The sequence below is a fragment of the Cnephaeus nilssonii genome, assembly GCF_951640355.1.
Source record: "Cnephaeus nilssonii genome assembly, chromosome: 1".
Taxonomy (NCBI): domain Eukaryota; kingdom Metazoa; phylum Chordata; class Mammalia; order Chiroptera; family Vespertilionidae; genus Cnephaeus; species Cnephaeus nilssonii.
The window spans coordinates 112,195,103-112,215,078 of NC_137072.1; the positions used below are offsets into that span (position 1 = coordinate 112,195,103).

Below are 19,976 nucleotides of genomic sequence, written 5' to 3' on the forward strand. Positions count from 1 at the left end.
AGTTTCAGGTGTACAACATAGTGGTTAGACCTTTAAATACTTTATGAAGTGATCACCCGATAAATCTAGTACCCATCTGGCTTGGAATTTCTTTTGTATTTTAGTGTTTTTGGTTTTCTTGTCTTCCCTTCTCAATTTTCACCATACAGGTGAAGGTCAAAACTGGTAGAAAATTGTCATCTTAGGAGCAGAGATAAAATCATAGTTTTTACATTAAATGCTGTTGAGAATGGGGTATATGAACAGATAGATTTTGAGTCGATAGATAGCTGGGTTAATGAAAAAGGCTTATCCTTCTATCTTTCTTGAGTCCTGGAAGATTTATAGGTATCGCTGACTGAGAAATACAGGATACATTGGTCCATATCAGGAATTGGTAAACTTTTCCTTAAAGAGCCAGATAGAAACTATTTTAGATTCTGCAGGCCATACTGTCTCTGCTGCAGCTACTCAACTCTGCAGTTGTAGTGCAAAAGCAGTTATTGGTAACAATGAATATGAGTATATTTCATTAGAAATTTATTTAAAAAGATGGGGCCCTAGCTGGTTTGGCTCAGTGGATAGAATGACGGCCTGCAGACTGAAGGGTCCCAGGTTCAATTCCAGTCAAGGGCACATCCTGGGTTGCAGGCTCGGTCTCTGGTGGAGGGTGTGCAGGAGGCAGCCAATCAATGATTCTCTCTCATCATTGATGTTTCTATCTCTCCTTCTCTGAAATCAATAAAAATATATTAAAAAAATAAATAAATGAAAATATGGGGTGTGGACTGGATTTGACCTGTGGGCCATAGAACCCTGGTCTAGATCAATGGTATTTGTTATTCCATAGCTCTGTCTAGTACTGATTATTAAGAGATTGTAGCCATGTTTTATTTGCGTGTATTCTATCATGTTCAAATATTGACCCATGTTGAGATGAAGTTTTGCATATATTAATTAGAATGGTTCCCCAACTCTTAAGATTTAAGAGTCATCCTAGGTCAAGGCTCAATTTATGAGTGTAAAAACTACCTTGAAGTTGCTTTGAAACTGTGATTCTTTTTCACTCAGAATAATAAAAATAATTTCCAGCAATTGTTTATGTTAGTTTTAAAATAAGTCTATTTTTATTACTTCACTTAGTCACTTAGGCATGGCAAGTATTCTAAAGGTGAAGATAGAAGCATTGCCCAAAAGCAGTAGATAGTAGGGCCAGGACTGCAACCTACCAATGATTTGACTTCCATGGCAGAGCTCTTTTACCACCTGTTTTATCAGTCATGACAGCTGGAGGCGGAGTCAGTAGGTTGAAGATTAGCTTTCTTCAGAGGTCAGTTCTGGGCTTTATTCTTAATAAGAAAAGTGGGATTATGCTCATTATTTCAAGCTAGAGGCCCAGTGCACGGCATTTGTGCACTGGGCAGGGGGGTGGGGCGCGAAGGTGCGGTTCCTCAGCTTGGCTTGTGTCCTCTCACAGTCGAGGAGCCCTCAGGGGATGTCCTGCTGACAGCTGTCTCCCGCCACCGCTTACCAGCTCTGAGCCTGGCTTCTGGCTGAGCAATTGTGGGAGTGCTCCCCCAGCGCACTGACCAGGGGGCAGCTCCTGCGTTGAGCGTCTGCCCCCTGGTGGTCAGTGTGCATCATAGCGACCGGTCATTCTGCCATTTGGTTGATTTGCATATTAGCCTTTTATTATATAGGATAATTCTGTGTTGGGCATTATTTCAGTGCATTTGGGAAGACAGAAATAGGTGTCTAAGTTACTAAAATGAATCAGGCAAGTGATACTGCATAATCCTATCTAGTAAAGAGAGAATATGCAAATTGACCATCACTTGCCACAAAGCTGGCGGCACCCATAGCCACAAGATGGCGGCGCCCAGACCTCTCAGCCCCGCCAGAGTCCCCCAGTCCCAGGGGGGGCGGCCGCTGAGAGCAGGTAGTGTGAGCGGCCTGGCGGAATGCTTGCTTCATCACCGCAGCGACGAGGCAAGCATTCCACCCCAGCCCCGGAGGGCCTCTGGCCAGGCCAGGTGCGAAACACTTGCATCGTTGCAGGCTGGGCTGAGGGACCACCCCCCCCCCCCACTGTGCATGAATTTTGTGCACCGGGCCTCTAGTAATTATAGAATATTTAAACTGGAAGAGATTTTATTTAACTCAATTATTTAATTTCAGAGGCAAATAACCCAAGATTCAGAGAGAATAAGTGACTTGGAGGCCAGTGTAGTTTAATAAAAGAGCATGATACTGGAAGACCATAACAGCAGTATGCTAGACCCAGTTTGGGAGAGTTATTGTTAATTTCAGGAGTTTTTGTGAACCAGTTGAATACATTTATGGTTAAAAATTATAAATAAACTTACAAATTATATAAAAAACAAATATATGCTCAAAATGCACACTTACTAATTATTTTGCTATGTGTATTTTTAAAAATATATATTTTTATTGATTTCAGAGAGGAAGGAAGAGGGCGAGAGAGAGATAGAAACATCGATGATGAGAGAGAATCATTGATTGGCTGCCTCCTGCACGCCACCTACTGGGGACCGAGCCCACAACCCAGGCATGTGCCCTTGACTGGAATTGAACCTGGGACCTTTCAGTCTGCAGGCCGATGCTCTATCCACTGAGCCAAACCAGCTAGGGTTATTTTGCTATATATTTTTATTATCTACTAGAGGCCCAGTGCATGATTAAATCATGCATGTGTAGGGTCCCCTAGGCCTAACCTGCCGGAGCGGACAGTCAGCCAGCTCCCCGCTTTGGCTTTCGATTGCGGGGGAGCTGCCTGTCTGTCCGCTGGTGCACCAGGCCTTTCTAAAGCCTCCGGCGCGGTGGAGGCTTTCGAAAGGCCTGGTGCCGGAGCGGACAGACAGTCAGCTCCCCCGCTTTCGCTCCCCGCTTTTGATGGTCCACAGCAGGACGTGGGCTCGCTGCCCCAGAGGCCCCTGGCGACACGAGCTCAGTGTCCCGCCGGCCCAATCGGCCACCCTGAGTCCCGCCCCCTGCGCCTCCTGCAGGCCCAATCGTGAGCGTAGCAGAGTGATGGTAATTTACATATTACCCTTTTATTATGTAGGATGCTTTGGAGATTATTTCTGTTTAGTGTACCTGTGTGGTGGAGGTGCTATATAGTGATGTCCTACCATGCTCTGTGATCAGTGAAGTGACTTTGATAACTTGAAAATGGCCACACAGCAGTATTTGCACCACAGAAATTGGCAAATGCTACAAACAACCCTCTTCTGACGCCCACCCGTACCATCCCCTGAACCAATCTATTAATATTTCCCAAGATATCACAGGCCATGATTCCTGTGTTGGTATACTTGTCTTTTACTAGTATGTGCTTGGCTTTGATGCGAGACTGTGGGTTCCTGGAGGTTTGGAATTTATATCCCTAGCACCCAGCACAGTGCTAGGCATATAGTTGGCAGACAAATGTTTGTGGAATGAACGAGTGAAGTTTATATTTATTCAGTCTTTGATTCAAATTCTGGCTCAATTACTTAACTAGCTGTGTGACCTTGGTTATTTTAACCTCTTGTTTATTAGTAAAATGAGAATAATAACACCAGCTTTGCATGCTTGTTCTGATGATTAATGAAAAGATCTAGAGATGTCTAGTACATTATAGGTGCAAAAAAGTAGTCAATATTTATGATTATAACCTAAGAAGAAGGAGACATAAATGCTATTAGGGTCCAGACTTATATTGTATGCAGAGCTTTGTATTAAGTGTTTGACCACAAGCTGGATGAGAATCAAGAATCTGGCACTGTTATTTTTGTGTGTACATACTTCTCCTTCCCCCACAAAATAATGGGATATATTAAAAGGAATATGATATATAAGAGGCAGGAAGCAATCCCTCTGTTATATTTGGCTTTGTTCACGCTCTTATTACAGAATCATATCTAGTTTTACATTGCTCATTTTAAAGAGGATGTCAAAAAATTGTATGGAGAGTGTCCTGGGAAGAACCAACAACTATGATTAAAGGGATAGAAAATAGGTCCTTTGAGGCAAGTTTAGGAATTGAGTTTGTTTATTCTGGAAAGGAGACAGTAAAGGAGTTTCTTAACTATCTTCAAGTACATGAAGGGTTATTACAAGGAGGATACTCATATGTTGTTCTCCAAATGCACAGAGGACCAAAAGAGGAAATCAATTTATTTCATTTAAAGAAAATTGTGTTAAAACACTGAAATGGTCTATCAAGGGATGTCATGGACTCTCCATTTAAAAAATATTTAAAAAGAGCAGCAGCAGATGTTTTTTTTATTGAAAGGTTTAAATATTTGACCTCATGAAAGTAACAGACAGGATTGTAGACCTTGCAGCTTTTTCTATGTCATATTTTCTTACATTGATTGTAACTTACCAAGCATATCCCAGATATCTTATTTGGAAACCACATATAACTTGATAAAATTATTATTTAGCTTGCTTCACTGGCTTGGGTTTACCTTGAATGAAAAGATTCAGTATTATTTGTCTGTTAATAGCTAAATCAAAGTAAGTTTATATATAGAATAGTCCACATTTGTATTTTTACACGATTCTAGGTATATCTGAAGCATTACTTAGAGTATTTAATATTAATATTATTTTCAAGTAGTGTATTACAAATATTCTGTAACTCTTTTGTGACAGGGAGTCCTCTTGGTATATGACATTACAAATTATCAAAGCTTTGAGAATTTAGAAGACTGGTATACTGTGGTGAAGAAAGTGAGCGAGGAGTCGGAAACTCAGCCACTGATTGCCTTGGTGGGCAATAAAAGTAAGTTATTAATGCTTATTAATATATAGTAAAGTTTATTTGCCTATGCTATTGTTTTTATTTCTAAAAATGTTGCTGTTTGGAAAAATAAGTAGATACAGCTTTCCTGGAGTAAGCAAAGTGCTTAAAGAGAACATTCCTAAAGATGTGTACAGTCTTTCCAATAACAGTTTTGATGCTGATCTATCTTCACTGCTGTGCTGCTTTGGCCAATTCCTGTTCAGGTAAGTTCTGCTCTGACTGTGTGTTTTGGCTTCTGAGGTCTAAGGAAACAGCGCGGCCTATTAAGAACAGCAACACAGCTGCAGATTTTATGATATTGCTCTGCAGCTTCACTCTGCCCCAGAGATTTTGGGAGATACATTTCATTAAATGATCCCCTATTCTAGGGAAGGAAGCAGTGTCTGTGTGGAATTTTGTGTGTATTGTTTTTTGCTCCCATAAAGTTCCTTTCTGAATTTTTCAGGCTCTGAAATATAAATATATATATTTTTTGAGAAAGTGTGTTATAATGGGGAAATAGTAGTGCTCGGTAAAAATGATGGGTAAATAATTTTTGAGATTTGTCTTTTGGGTTACGATATACAGCATATAAAAATGGTAAGACAATGCAGCACAAGACTGTTACTTGGTTCATCGTCCTCCAATGCAGTTACTTGGAAAAGGAGTCCCTACAAAGGATTTTTCAAGTATATAAAATATTATGATATGACCTAATCTTTTACAACTTATTTGAGGACAGAAAAAGAGAAAATGAATAAAAATTATACCATGAAAGATTTAGGTCAGAAACTGTTTCCTGCCTACAAGCATTGTTAAATCAATATCCAAGTATACTTAGGAAGAGAATTATCTTTGCCAAAAGTCTTTAATAGTAGAGTGCATTTTTTTTTGTCTGTAATTGGTTAGGAAATAGTACTTCCTGAAAGACTAAACCAAGATTTCTTCATTATGTGGTTTTGCACACTTAGATGAACATGTAATAAATCCAAGCCTTATTTTAAAACGGTTATAAAACAGGTGTGAATATCATTTCTCTGAAGAGTTAAAAATACAAATTTTATATTGTTTTTAGGAAACAGTATTACATATCACAAGATGTATGGGTTGGATAAAAGATACAGTTTTATTTTAAAGGTTTAGTAAAATTTGCTCATCTATTTTGTATATAATTATAATTGAGTGAATTAAATACTTTTCAATTCATTGAAATCCCCCTTTACAAATCATGAGTTTTGATGAGCTAAGATTCTATTTCTCAGTTGGACTTTTCATTTTAGGAGATAATTGCTTGGTCATTATGTTACCAAAGCATTGGCTTATTTTATGGTTAAATGTGTGCTTTATTTGAGGTTTCCCATTAACTTTTGGGAAATTGTAGAGTAGGGAAGGAGGATAGGGGTTCCGATTTGTTTTCATTTCTTTCAGGATATCATCTAACCACCATCTGGAGTAATGGCGTAGTGGTACATAATTATATACATTATATGTGTTTATGCTCTCCTGTGAGGCATCCAGCATTGGTCGCTGTCAGAGGCAGGGTATCAGACTAGATAGGCTATTGAACTGTGCTTGGTTGTGCCATTCCGAGTTATATAAATTTATGCAAAAAATGATCACAGTGTTATGCTTGAGATTTCATAGCATAAAAATCAAAAGAATTTTTTCACTTTTGGCTTAGCTTTAACCCTTTCTTGTATTTATAATACTCTCCTTCAGAATGAGATCATATAATAGAGTATACAGTCACACAGAATGTTATATATGTAAAATGAAGAGATTATAGATGAACATTTTCCTGAATATTATTTCATATGATCATGTAATGAAAGAGCTTATAATTTGTGTTTCTAAATTGATGTTTCATTTGTATGGTAATATGCATTAATTTTCCTTTTTGGACATAAAATTATATTAAAAAGCAAAGACTTCACCTACTGGTTAAAGGCAAAGAGAAAGAAACATGATGGGAAGACATCTGAAACTATATTATTCCATTTATCTACACAAGTCATCTTCTGCCTAAATGTGCAATTTAAAATTCATCCTTGTGTCCTATTCTTTGCAACTTAATAGAAAGCATATGTTGAAGAGAAATAGGTGTAGGCCCTGAATATATTGGCAGCAGTAGCCAGCTTTTAGCCAAAGTTCAGTAGAAGCATAGAAAATTTCCACACAAAGTGTATGTTTGTGCGTGTGTGCGCATTCACAGGCATGTGTGAATTTGTTCCATAGTAAGAACTTATGATTAGAAAGATATAAAATCATTTACTTTTTATTAAAATATAGTAAACTCAGAAATTTGGGCTGAGGATTGAAGATAGTCTTAGGTAAGGGTGAATTATGGGTTTATTTTTGTAAAAAATTTTGAGTTTTATTATGTTTAATATAAAGAGTAACTAGAGTAGGTTAATAAAGTAGCCAGAAGAGGAAGGGACTTGCTTTAATGACATAGACAGAATTAGTAATTAGTAAGTTATTTCAGTATATGATACTTAAAAGTATATAATGTTTAAAGCAAATTTATTGACTTTATTTCATTCTATATTCTGAAAAGCTTTAAGAGATTAATGTTCTTTATACTAATTAAGATTTTAAATGAAGTATTGAGTGTGGTTAAGATCACAGAAATTTGATTTTGACAGATTTTGTTTTCAAGCCCAATTTCTTCCCTTTACAGCACTGTGACAATCAGGAAAGCTACTTTATATTTCTAAGCCCCCATTTACTCTTCTGGAAATAAGGGTAATAGTTTCTGTCTGATAAAGTTGGTTTAAAGATTAAACGAGATATTACATGAAAAACACTTAGCATGTGGTCTTATCCAATGTAAGTGCTCAATAATATTATTATTCTTAATCATAGTAGCCTTTTAAAAGCATTAACTATGTTGACATATTGAAAGGCATCCAAATTGGAAAAGAAAAAGTAAAATTGTCATTATTCGCAGATTATATAATATTGTACATAGAAAACCCTAAAGACTCCATCAAAAAACTAATAGACTTAATAAATGAATTTGGCAGTGTAGCAGGATACAAAATTAACACCCAAAAGTCTATGACTTTTTTATATACCAATAATGAACTCACAGAAAGAGAAACTATAAAAACAATCCCATTTACCATTGCAACAAAAAAAATTAAGATACCTAGGAATAAATTTAACCAAGGAAATAAAGGACCTATACTCAGAAAATTACAGGTTGCTGTAAAAAGAGATACAGGAACACATAAACAAATGGAAGAATATACCATGTTCTTGGATTGGTAGAATCAAGATCATTAAAATGTCCATACTACCCAAAGCAATCTATAAATTCAATGCAATCCCCATTAAAATACCAACGGCATACTTCAAAGACCTAGAACAAATTCTGCAAAAATTCATCTGGAATAAAAAAGACCCCAAATAGCTGCAGTAATCTTGAGAAAGAAGAACAAAATTGGAGGGATCACAATACCAGATATCAAGCTGTATTACAAAGCCACTGTTCTCAAAACTGCCTGGTACTGCCACAAGAACAGACATATAGACCAATGGAACAGAACAGAGAACCCAGAAATTGACACAAGCTATTATGCTCAATTAATATTTGACCAAGGAGGCAAGAGCATAAAATGGAGTCAAGACAGTTTCTTCAATATATGGTGTTGAGAAAATTGAACAGATACATGCAAAAAAAATGACACTAGATCACCAACTTACACCACACACAAAAATAAACTCAAAATGGATAAAGGACTTAAATATAAGACGGGAAACCATAAAAATCTTAGAAGAAGCCATAAGCAGCAACACAGCAGACATTTGTCGTAGCAATATCTTTACTGATACAGCTCCTAGGGCAATGGAAACTAAGGAGAAAATAAACAAATGGGACTGCATCAAAATAAAAAGCTTCTGCACAGCATAAGAAACCATCAACAAAACAACAAGAAAGCCCACTGCATGGGAGAACATATTTGCCAATGTTATCTCTGATAAGGGTTTAATCTCCAACATTTACAGGGAGCTCATACAACTTAACAAAAGGAAGATAAACAATCCAATAAAAAAATGAGCAAAGGACCTAAATAGACACTTTTTGAAAGAGGACATACAGAGGCCAAGAGACATATGAAAACATGCTCAAAGTCACTAATCATCTGAAAGATGCAAATTAAAACAACATGGAGGTACCATCTTACACCTGTCAGAATGGCTATCATCAACAAATCAACAAACGACAAGTGCTGGAGAGGATGCGGAGAAAAAGGAACCCTCATGCACTGCTGGTGGGAATGCACACTGTTGCAGCCACTGTGAAAAACAGTATGGCATTTCCTCAAAAAATTAAAAATGGAACTGCCATTTGACCCAGTGACCCCACTTCTAGGAATATATCCCAAGAAACTAGAAACACCAATCAGAAAGGATATATGCACCCCTATGTTCATAGCAGCACAATTTACAATAGCTGAGATTTGGAAACAGCCTAAATACCCATCAGCAGATGAGTGGATTAGAAAACTGTGGTACATCTACACAATGGAATAATACGCTGCTGTAAAAAAGGAATTCTTACCATTTGCAACAGCATGTATGGAGCTGGAGAGCATTATGCTAAGCCCGTGGTCGGCAAACTGCGGCTCGCGAGCCACATGCGGCTCTTTGGCCCCTTGAGTGTGGCTCTTCCACAAAATACCATGGCCTGGGCGCGTCTATTTTGAAGAAGTGGCATTAGAAGAAGTTTAAGTTTAAAAAATTTGGCTCTCAAAAGAAATTTCAATCGTTGTACTGTTGATATTTGGCTCTGTTGACTAATATGTTTGCCGACCACTCTGCTAAGTGAAATAAGCCAGTCAGAGAAAGATAAATATCACATGATCTCACTAATTTGTAGAATATAAAGAACATCATAAACTAATGAATAAAAATAGATACAGAGACAAAGAAGCATCAAACAGACTGTCAAACTACATTCGGAAGGCAGGGGAGGGTTGCGGGGGTTAGGAGAGGTGGGGGGGGGGAGGTTAATGGGGGAAAAAGGAGACATGTACTACTACTTGTAATATTTTAAACAATAAAAATAAAATAAAATAAGAGTTGGCCCATAAAAAACAACAACAAAATAAAACAAAAAATAAAAGCATTAACTATAGCTTCAATTTGAATAATCATAAATTATAAATTAGTAGAGCTGAAATAGAAGTTTTATAAACTTTCTCCAGTGCCAGCTATGTGAATGCAGCTAGTCATTGCGAATTTGCACAAAGGTTGAGCCGGAGAGAGTGCTTAAGGAGTGATTGGACTTGCTAACCTAGGTCTTAATTTTGATCTTTTTTTTCCCTGCCATAGTCAGGTTTTTTAAAAATTTTGGCTGCCTTTTTGCTCTGTTTGGTAGTTGAGATTAATAAATCAGTTTTGTCCAAATCTTCACTGAAGCTCCTACTTTTCCCTAGTGAGATAAAAATAAATTTTTGGTAGGTAAGTTTCAAAATGAGAATGAGGGTAAGTCATTTACTTATTCCGTATATTTTATGGGAAGTTCATTGAAGTTTGATGATGACTACAGCCCCATGTGGAATGAGATGTCTGACAGGTTACAGATGCAGTCACATAAGCACCCAGAAACAATTATATTACCAGCTGGGGTAACTTATGCAATTCAGAAAGCCAAGGCCACCAGGCCTAATACTTGGTTTCCTGGCCTTGAAGATCTTGCTCTCCTAGCATCGGGGCACTCTCGTTTGATCAGAGCCTACACTGAAGAGCCTAGGGTTTTCAGTTAATGTCCACTTAGGGGGTTATTACAGGTAGACCCTGGCCGTGGCCTAACATACCACCACTACCTCTCATGTGAACTGCTGCAGTAGTCAGCCTATTATTGGTCTTCCTGCTCCTAGCTTTGTTCTACAATCCAGTTCCCAAGTGGGAAATCATAATATGACTCTGCAGCTTAAAGTCCTCTAGTGCTTTCTCATCATGCTTAGGATGAAATCCAAGCTCCTTATCCAGGAGCACTAGGTGGTCTCAAACCTGACCACCTACTATAGTACATGTTCCCTTACCCACTGTATGCATAAGGCACATAGTCTTTATGTCTATTTCTAACACACTCCAAGTTAATTTGCACCTTAGGGTTTGCTCTGCTTGAAAGGCTTTTTCTTCTGGTCTTTGCTTGGCTGCCTCCATTTGGTCATTTGGATCTCATTTTAAATGTCTTCTCTTCAGAGTTGCCTTCTTCACCCACTCAATCTAAAGGAGCCATCTAGTCCCTTTCTGCCAGCACATTCTGATTGTGTTATCTGTGTAGTCTCATTGCCATCTGATACTGTTTCTTGTTTGTTTCTTGTCGGTCTTCCCCCACTAAAATCTAAGCTCTGTGAAAGCTAAGGACCTCATCACTTAGAACAATGCCTGAATGAATGAATACTGACTGAATGAAGAAAAGCTTTTTCATGAAGACTGTTGAAATTCGAAGTGTTTATGGCCTGGGATGTGTTAATCAGGGGAAATGGTTTTCTTAATGAGGAAAAATACGAATGTAGATACAGGGTATCTGTTAGATGGCCTTCAGAGCCAATTGGCCTACTGAATTCCATCCTGGTGAATAATGTCAGAGTTCCTTTGGAAATGCATCGAAGTTATACAATACTGGATCATGTTTGAGATAATGTCATAGATTTTATGTCATGATTTTAGGGTAAATAAACATAAAAGAATTAAGAATTTTGCTTCTTTTTCCTAACATGACTTTTACATAATGAGAACTCTACATGTTGCCTTTTTATTTATATATTGTTTATTTTTATATTTATTTAAAAAATCATGATCTGTACTAATGTACAGTTTTAATCTCATCCCTCCTTCTAGTGTTTAAGGAAAGGTTCAAATTGAAGTGAAATGAACATTTAGGAATATTGTTTTTTTAAAGGATAATTTCAATTTTAACCCATGTTTTATAATCCCATGCCTCTTTAATTTTTCATTTTGTTATTTTCTGTCTTTAAGCTGTTACGTTTTTTTATTATCTGGTCCATCAGCTAGTTTCTCCCCTGACTAGCTAACATTCTCAGTTGGATAGATTGTAAACAGAAATTAACAGGGGTTGCATAGGAGCTGCCCTCTTCCTGATTTATAGGTTCTTAGTTAGTGGAGGGGTGGTGGTTATCCATAGCTTGTATTGGGGGTAGGAATTATCATGCTCCGGGACAGAGTGGATGGATGAATGATTTCTACTCTTAAAGATATTAACCAGATCCTTTCCCAAATAAAGACTAATAACTCAGATTTTTAAACAATCTTCATGACAGATGAGGGCATAGAGAAGAGTGCATCAAGACTAATTAACAATGTTGAGTGTATATTCTTCTTAACAGTGATTGATTGTTCTTGGAGTACTATCTCTGCCCAGGAAGTGATGTTTTACACTGCCAGGTTCAAAGGTTACATTTTAATGTACCCTGTAAGTTGTGTTCTCTGAACTCAGTGGAAATGTATTAGTAAAACAAGTAAATTTCAAGTTGAAAATTTTACTGATGCGCTCAATAAAATGATCACAAAGCTTTTAAAAAGACTGTTCTTTTTGTCTATAATAGGGGAGTATAAGAGGTGGTTATATGTCCATTTTGAAAAACTTAATGGGAATTTACATGCAAGTCCTTGCCTATACTGTGACTCTTTTGAGTCTTCAAAATTCTTATTTTATGTGGAGAGTAGAAATGTGAAACTTGGATTTTTATTTTGAAGGACTCATATTAACTTCTACAATATAATAACGAAGTGAATGAGTGAGTCATTATTATCAGTTTACTTAAGAGAATTTAAAATTTATAAGGCATAAACAAAAACTTCTGAGGATTTGAAAAGTTCATTTTGTTTATACATTCTAAATTAAAACATTCTGCTCCTTGTCCATTTGTTTTAATACTTTGGTTCTTTTTCCTGGGAATAGTATCCCAAAGTATCATATCCAAGTGTCTTTTTCAGATGGACCTAACATTTCGGTTTTGATTGCTTTCTTATTTTTGCTTTTTAATTTCTTTACATGTAAATTTGGCAAATACAGCTATGTTAATTTACTTACTGGAAGATGCTGATATTCTTGTACTAAAGGCATTAGTATTCTGTACACTGAGTGAGAGAGTATTTTAATGTATGCACTCAAAGCTGTTCTCTTGTATCATACTTCAACTCTTACTGTACTTTTAGAGCATTTTGATATAATTCCAAGTTTAATTGGTTGAGTAGTTTTTTCAAATTAAAGTTTGATATAAAGAGGGACAGACCTAGGAAGAGGATGAGTCAGGAACAGCTTTGTAGGCTATTGTAAGGGCTTTGACGTTTTCTCTGTGTGATGGAAAGCCACTGAGGGCCTTGATCAGAGTGAAGTGGTTTAGCTTGAAAGGATCACTACAATTTGTTTTTTTGAGAATATACCATAGTGGGTAATTCAGGTGATAAATAATGGGGGCATGGAGCAGGATGATAGCAGTGGAAATAGTGAGACGAGGTTGGCTTCTGGATATATTTTGAAGGTAGGGTGATGCATTTTGTCATAGAATGGTTGTGGAGTAGAGGAGAGAAGATAAAGCCAAGATTTTTTTGCATAAGCGTCTTGAATGTTGAAGTTCAATTTACTGAGATGATGAAGAATGTGGAATTAAAAGTTTAATTTTGAGAGAGAGAGAGAGAGAGAGAGAGAGAGAGAGAGAGAGAGAGAGAGAGAGGAGAGAAGTAGATAGAGATAGATATTCAATTTGTTGTTCCAATTATTGATGCATTTATTGGTTGATTCTTGTATGTGCCCTGACCGGGGATTGAACCTAAAACCTGGGCATATCGGGACAACCCTAATCAACTGAGCTACCTGGCCAGGGCTGTTGTAGTATTTTAATATCTTTTATATAGAGTAACAGTATGAGCATAGACTTCTGAGTAAGACTTCTTAGGTTCAGATATAGGCTCACTTATAAGGTACTTACCCTCTTTATAACTCAGTTTTCTCATCTATAAAGTAGGAATAATAATAGCACCTACCTTACAGGGAGGTTGTTGTAAGAATTAAATATATATAAAGCTCCTAGAACCATGTCAAGTATATATAATAGGTGCTATATGTGTTAGTTGTTGTTATTGTGTTCCTCACTCTGTCTTCAAATCATGTGTTCTAGTTATGGGTAATCAGAGGAGGTACTGCTAAATCAATCTATTTTTAATTAAAAGATTTAAAAATAAAAACCATTAACAGTGTTTTGAAATGTCTTTGAAATACATAAAAATTGATTAAAATGGTTATAATTAATGTTTGGAAGCCAACCTTCAGTTCACTTGTAATTTAGAAGTATATTTTTTTGAAAAGTTATTTAAATTTAATTGATGGAGTTGATATAGTTTTGATATTCGATCTGAATGGCGAAAGCTGGTGTACAGTTGCCATGAATTTTTATCTCAAGTTTATTTTGCTCTGTAGACATGTGTCTAATAAAAAAAAAGATGCTGCATAAACCATCGTTTTAGTTTGAATGTGCTTCTGTTTTTGGTTGAGGTATAAATGTTATTTCTGGCTGTGTCCTTCATACTTAGCTCTTCTTACAACAAATGGAAAGGCCTTAATTGTACCTAAGGGAATAGTTAATCCACAGTGGACATACATATGGTGGACAAAAGCCGAGTCTAGTAAATGAAATAAAATTATAAATGATAAACATATGAATGCTTACAAAGTCTGTCTGGCAGCTATGAAAGATAGAGTATTGTTTGAGATTAGCAAATTTTGTGTGTATCATAATAATAATAATTCTTTTCTTGGCATGTTTGTTATGTATATATAAATTTGATTACAAGACAAGCTCTCAACTTATGTAAAGCATATTTGTCTTTTATTGTTCACTAAGCTTTGTGATGTCGCTTTGATGTCAACAATAGAGGCTGATGATCTCACATTTTTGGAAAGTTGCTGCTCTTTTGATTGGGAGCAGTTAATTAGCATTAACCCAGAACAGCTCTTGGGCTTTATGGATATGTGGTTACACTGCTCCAGCAAAAGGTTAAGTATTAATGGAAAATGGTCACAGCCCTTTTGCTTAAAGAAAACATGTTACTTGTAAGTTTTCTTTTGATTTTACTTTTACAGTTACATTGAATGTCTTCATTCATTTAGCCATCCATAAAGCAAATATTGTTGCACATGCAGTGGATAATAAGTCTTTTTAGGACTACTTGTGTGGTATGTCACAGATCATTAACTGCAAGTAACCACCTGACTTGAGGGAAGCCTGGAAGCATCATTATAGTGAACTAAGCTTTTATTTAGGTATCACTGCAGCACATTGATTTATTGAAATGTCACCAATTGCTACTATGAAAATATATTCTCATTATCATTTAAGGAATGGGAGAGATGTATACAGTAAAAGATACATATTGTTAATAATGGGGAAACAATAAATGTTGTGGTCTGTATTTTATCTAACAATTACTTTTAAAGAATTGACTAGGCCAGTGGTCGGCAAACTCATTAGTCAACAGAGCCAAATATCAACAGTACAACGATTGAAATTTCTTTTGAGAGCCAAATTTTTTAAACTTAAACTTCTTCTAACGGCACTTCTTCAAAATAGACTCGCCCAGGCCGTGGTATTTTGTGGAAGAGCCACACTCAAGGGGCCAAAGAGCCGCATGTGGCTCGCAAGCTGCAGTTTGCCGACCACTGGACTAGGCGATTAATTAACCTTAATTAGGTGATTCTTTAGGATGTTTTAAAATCTACCTGTGATTCTATATGTGTTAAAGATATGTTCTGAATTCTCCCTAATTTGAAATACCTTAAAATTAAGCAGCATAGAAAGGCAATAGCAAACTTAATATAATTATTTAATCCATAAAGTAATACATTCTTTCTGTTAGCACATGGCTACATGCTAGATACATATATTATGAACCCAGCCTTGAGGAAACGTTTTGTTGTGGAAGTAAGATTAACATAGTGGACAAAAAGTATAGAAGAAAGTCAATATGTAATTTAGTTCTGTTGTATCAGTGGGAGGGGAAAATTGTCAGCTGAGGATTAAGAATGTGGAACTCAGATTTAGTGTTTGAAAATAAGGTTTGGATACATAATGGAAGGACTGAATTTCTGGTAAAATGTAACATATTAAGATAAAATGCATTTTGAGAGGTTGACAAAAATCTTGAATCTTTATTTGATTCATTAAATAGAGTCTATGCCAAGTATTTAATATTTTTTCAAAGCCAAAGGAAGGGTGAAAGTGAGTTGATTTACAGAAATACAGTATTACATATGACTTTTAGGAGCATACCTAACATTAAAATGAATTCTCTTTTTTTTACTGAGTATGGTAGGTTTAATTACAAAAGCTTATTTTACCTTTTTTTGGAACTACTTGACTTTTTTCTATTGAATTTTCTTAAATTTAGTAAATATGTATATATGGAACTATCAACTTTAAATTATTTTTGGAAAATGATGAGGTACAAATGAACTACCTAATAATCTATTGGACACATATAAAATAACTTTTTTTGGGGGGGTTAATTCTACAGTATAATTTTATGTTATTTTTAATAAGGGGTTTCACTTAGTATTGTTATAACCTATCAGTCTCTATATCATCAAGTATTTTGATAACTTTTTATTTTTTCAAGAGGAATGTCAAAATTTTCAGGTGCAATAGAGCAGTCAGTCACACTTGATGTGATTAGTTTGCTCTGTATTACAAATAATTAATACTAATAAAGTAAATATATGATAAATATATATTTAATGTGAGTTATATATCTACATATCTATATCTATATCTATATATCGATATCTATATCTAGCCATATATACAAGGGTGGGCAAAAGTAGGTTAAGGTTATGAGTATGTGAAACAGTTTGTTCTTATATTATTTATTAATTATTGTATTATTTATTTGTATTAAAACTGTAAACCTACTTTTGGTCACCCATATATATACATTACTTTGTATTTTGATATGCTTTCTAAAGAGGGAGAGAAATAGATAGAGATACAGTTATATAGTTAGTGCTTGAGGAATTGTACATATATAATTGTGTTTGAGGGCATATTTATTGTGTGTTGTATTGCAGAAAAACTTATTCTAGTGTTGGGAGAGGATATAAAAATTTTGTATGCATGATGTACTACGTGTACCAGTTAATAATGTGGATTTTGTAATCAAAGAAAACACAATTTCAAGAGAAACATCAAAAGTGCTTTATTCAAAGTAATGTCCATTGCTAGCTACACATTTCCCCCATCATTCAGGTAATTTGTGGATACCATCCCAATAGAACTTTTCTTGCTTTGAGGCAAACCATTCAGAGACCCATTTTTCCACTTCTTCGGACATTTTGAAGTGCTGCTCAGAAAGTGCATGTGCCATCGATCAGAAAAAGTGGTAATCTGAAGGAGCAAGGTCTGGTGAATACAGTGTGTGGGTTAATATTTTCCAGGCAAGATCTTTTAATGTGTCTAACTGGTTTTGAAGTGTGTGATGGTGTGTTATCATGAAGCAAAATTACTTTGCCATGTCTTCTGGCACATTCTGGTCGTTTCACAATCAGAGCATGGTTCAAATTGATTATTTGTTGTCGGTAGCAATCAGTATTAACGGTTTCACCTGGTTTTAGAAGCTCATAATACACCACACCTTCCTGATCCCACCAAACACAGAGCATTGTCTTCTTTCCAAAGCGATTTGGCCTTGCAGTCGATGTTGACGGTTGACCTGGACCAACCCATGATTTTATGCATTTGGGATTCTCAAAATAAATCCACTTTTCATCACCAGTCACAATTCGATGCAAAAAAGACTTTCTTTTGTGCCGTTGAAGCAGCATTTTACTGATGACTTTTCGGTTTTCCATTTGTCTTTTGTTCAGTTGATGTGGCACCCATTTTCCTTCCTTTAAAATCTTTCCCGTTGCTTGTAAACGATTGGAAATTGCAGTTTAATCTTTCTGCAAGTTGTTTTTGAGTTTGACATGCATCTTCATCCAATAATGCTTGTAATTGTTGGTCTTCAAACTTTTTCAGTTGACCTGGACATTCTTTGTCTTTCACATAGAAATCATTACTTTTAAAGCGTTTTAAACCAGCATTCACAAGTATCTTGAGATGAAGCATGTTCACCATAAGCTTCCTGAGTATATGATAACTTTTTCTTTAAAATAAAGTAATGAATTAAAACTTCCCGCAAATGCTCTTTATTTTTGGCACAAAATTAGACATTTTTAAGCGTAAAAGTCTATAATGTTAACACCTTCAGCATATTTGACATATGAAGTTTTGAAGCTTGTTGTCAGTACAACAAAATAGCATACATATCAACATATGTATAACTCTATCTATTGAAAAATATCCGCATTATTAACTGGTACACCTAGTAAAGTTTTGTTATCCATGAATTAATTTAGATTGGTAAAATTGTAATCAGAATATTTCCTATCATTACAAGAGACTTACTGACCACTTTTAAAATTTTATAATATTATAGTTATGGGATCTTTTTATCAAGATATATTTTACATAGCATAAAATTCACCATTTTATTTTATTTATTTATATTTTATTGATTTTTTTTTTTTCAGAGAGGAAGCAAGAGAGATAGAGAGTTAGAAACATCGATGAGAGAGAAACATTGTGAGAGAGAAACATCTATCATCTGCCTCTTGCCCACCCCCTGCTTGGGATGTGCCCATAACCAAGGTACATGCCCTTGACCGGAATCAAACCTGGGACTCTTCAGTCCGCAGGCCGACGCTCTATCCACTGAGCCAAACTGGTTAGGGCAAAAATTCACCATTTTAAAGTATACAGTTTTTAGTATACCCACGAGGTTATATAACCACCTAATTCTAGAACCTTCTAATTCTAGAAAATATCTCATATTTTCATTACCCCCCAAAGAAACCCTATACCCATTAGCAGTCATTACCCCTTTCCCTTCCTTCTCCTCCTTCGTAGCCTCTGGTAAGTACTAAACTACTTTCTGTCTCTATGGGTCTGCTTATTGACATTTTATATAAATGGAATCAAGAAATATATGGTCTTTTGTTTCTGGCTTCTTTCAGTTAAGTTTTCAAGGTTCATTCTTGTTATAACAGGTATCAGCACTTCATTTATCTTTATGGCTGAATAATATTCCATTGTATGGATATGTCTTATCACATTTTGTTTATTTATCAGTTGATGGACATTTGGATTGTTTCCAATTTTTGGCCATTATGAATAGTGCTGTTATAAACATTTGTGTACAGGTTTTTACTTGGACATAGGTTTATTTCTTTTGGGAAGATAACTAGGAATGGAATTGCTGGGTCATAAGGTAATTCTGACTTTTCCTATTGTCCAGAGCAGCTGCATCACCTGACATTTCTACCAGCAATGTGTGAGGGCTGCAATTTCTCCTCAGCTGTTGTATTACTTTTTAAAAATTATGTCCATCCTAGTGTGTGTGAAGTGATATCTCATTGTGGTTTTGATTTGCATTTGCCTACTAGTTAATTATGTTGAGTATCTTTTTATGTACTTAACTAGAGGCCTGGTGCACGAAATTCGTGCACGGGGGTGTGTCCCTCAGCCCAGCCTGCACCCTCTCCAATCTGGGACCCCTTGAGGGATGCACCCTCTCCAGTCTGGGACCCCTACTGGGATCGGGCCTAAATGGGCAGTCGGACATCCCTCTCACAATCTAGGACTGCTGTGATTGCCCACAACTGCCCTCCCCTGCTGGCCATCTTGTGTCCACATGGGGGTGACCACCTTGTGTGTTGGAGTGATGGTCAATTTGCATATCACCTCTTTATTACATAGGATTATATAGGATGTTGTTTTAATTTCCATCTCCCTGATAACATGATTGGAACATCCTTTCAAATACTATTTGCCATATGTATGTCTTTGGTGAGGTGTCTGCTAAGGACTTTGGCCCATTTTTCAACTGGGTTGTTTATTTTCCCAATGTTCACTTTTAAGAGTTTTTTTGTATATTTTGGATGACACTACTTTATCAGATGTGTCTTTTGCAAATATTTCTGGCCAGTCTGGGTCTTGTCTTCTCATTTTCTTGACATTGTTTTTAGCAGAGCAGTGTTTAATTTTAATGTCCAGCCAGAGTGGGAAGAGATTGGAGATATGGCATTGGGGTTCTTGCCTTTGTTTTTCTTTGTCCTTCATTTCTTTATTGACTA

General features: G+C 36.1%; 1 protein-coding gene across 2 annotated transcripts in view; it reads left to right on the plus strand.

Annotated features, from left to right (window-relative positions):
* RAB28 (RAB28, member RAS oncogene family) overlaps positions 1-19,976 on the plus strand; it is a 77,932-nt gene that overhangs the window by 20,290 nt on the left and 37,666 nt on the right. For both annotated transcript variants that reach the window (XM_079768491.1, XM_079768492.1), the window contains exon 4: positions 4,642-4,771. In XM_079768491.1, the coding sequence (XP_079624617.1) occupies positions 4,642-4,771 (130 nt within the window). The remainder of the gene's footprint in view (positions 1-4,641; positions 4,772-19,976) is intronic.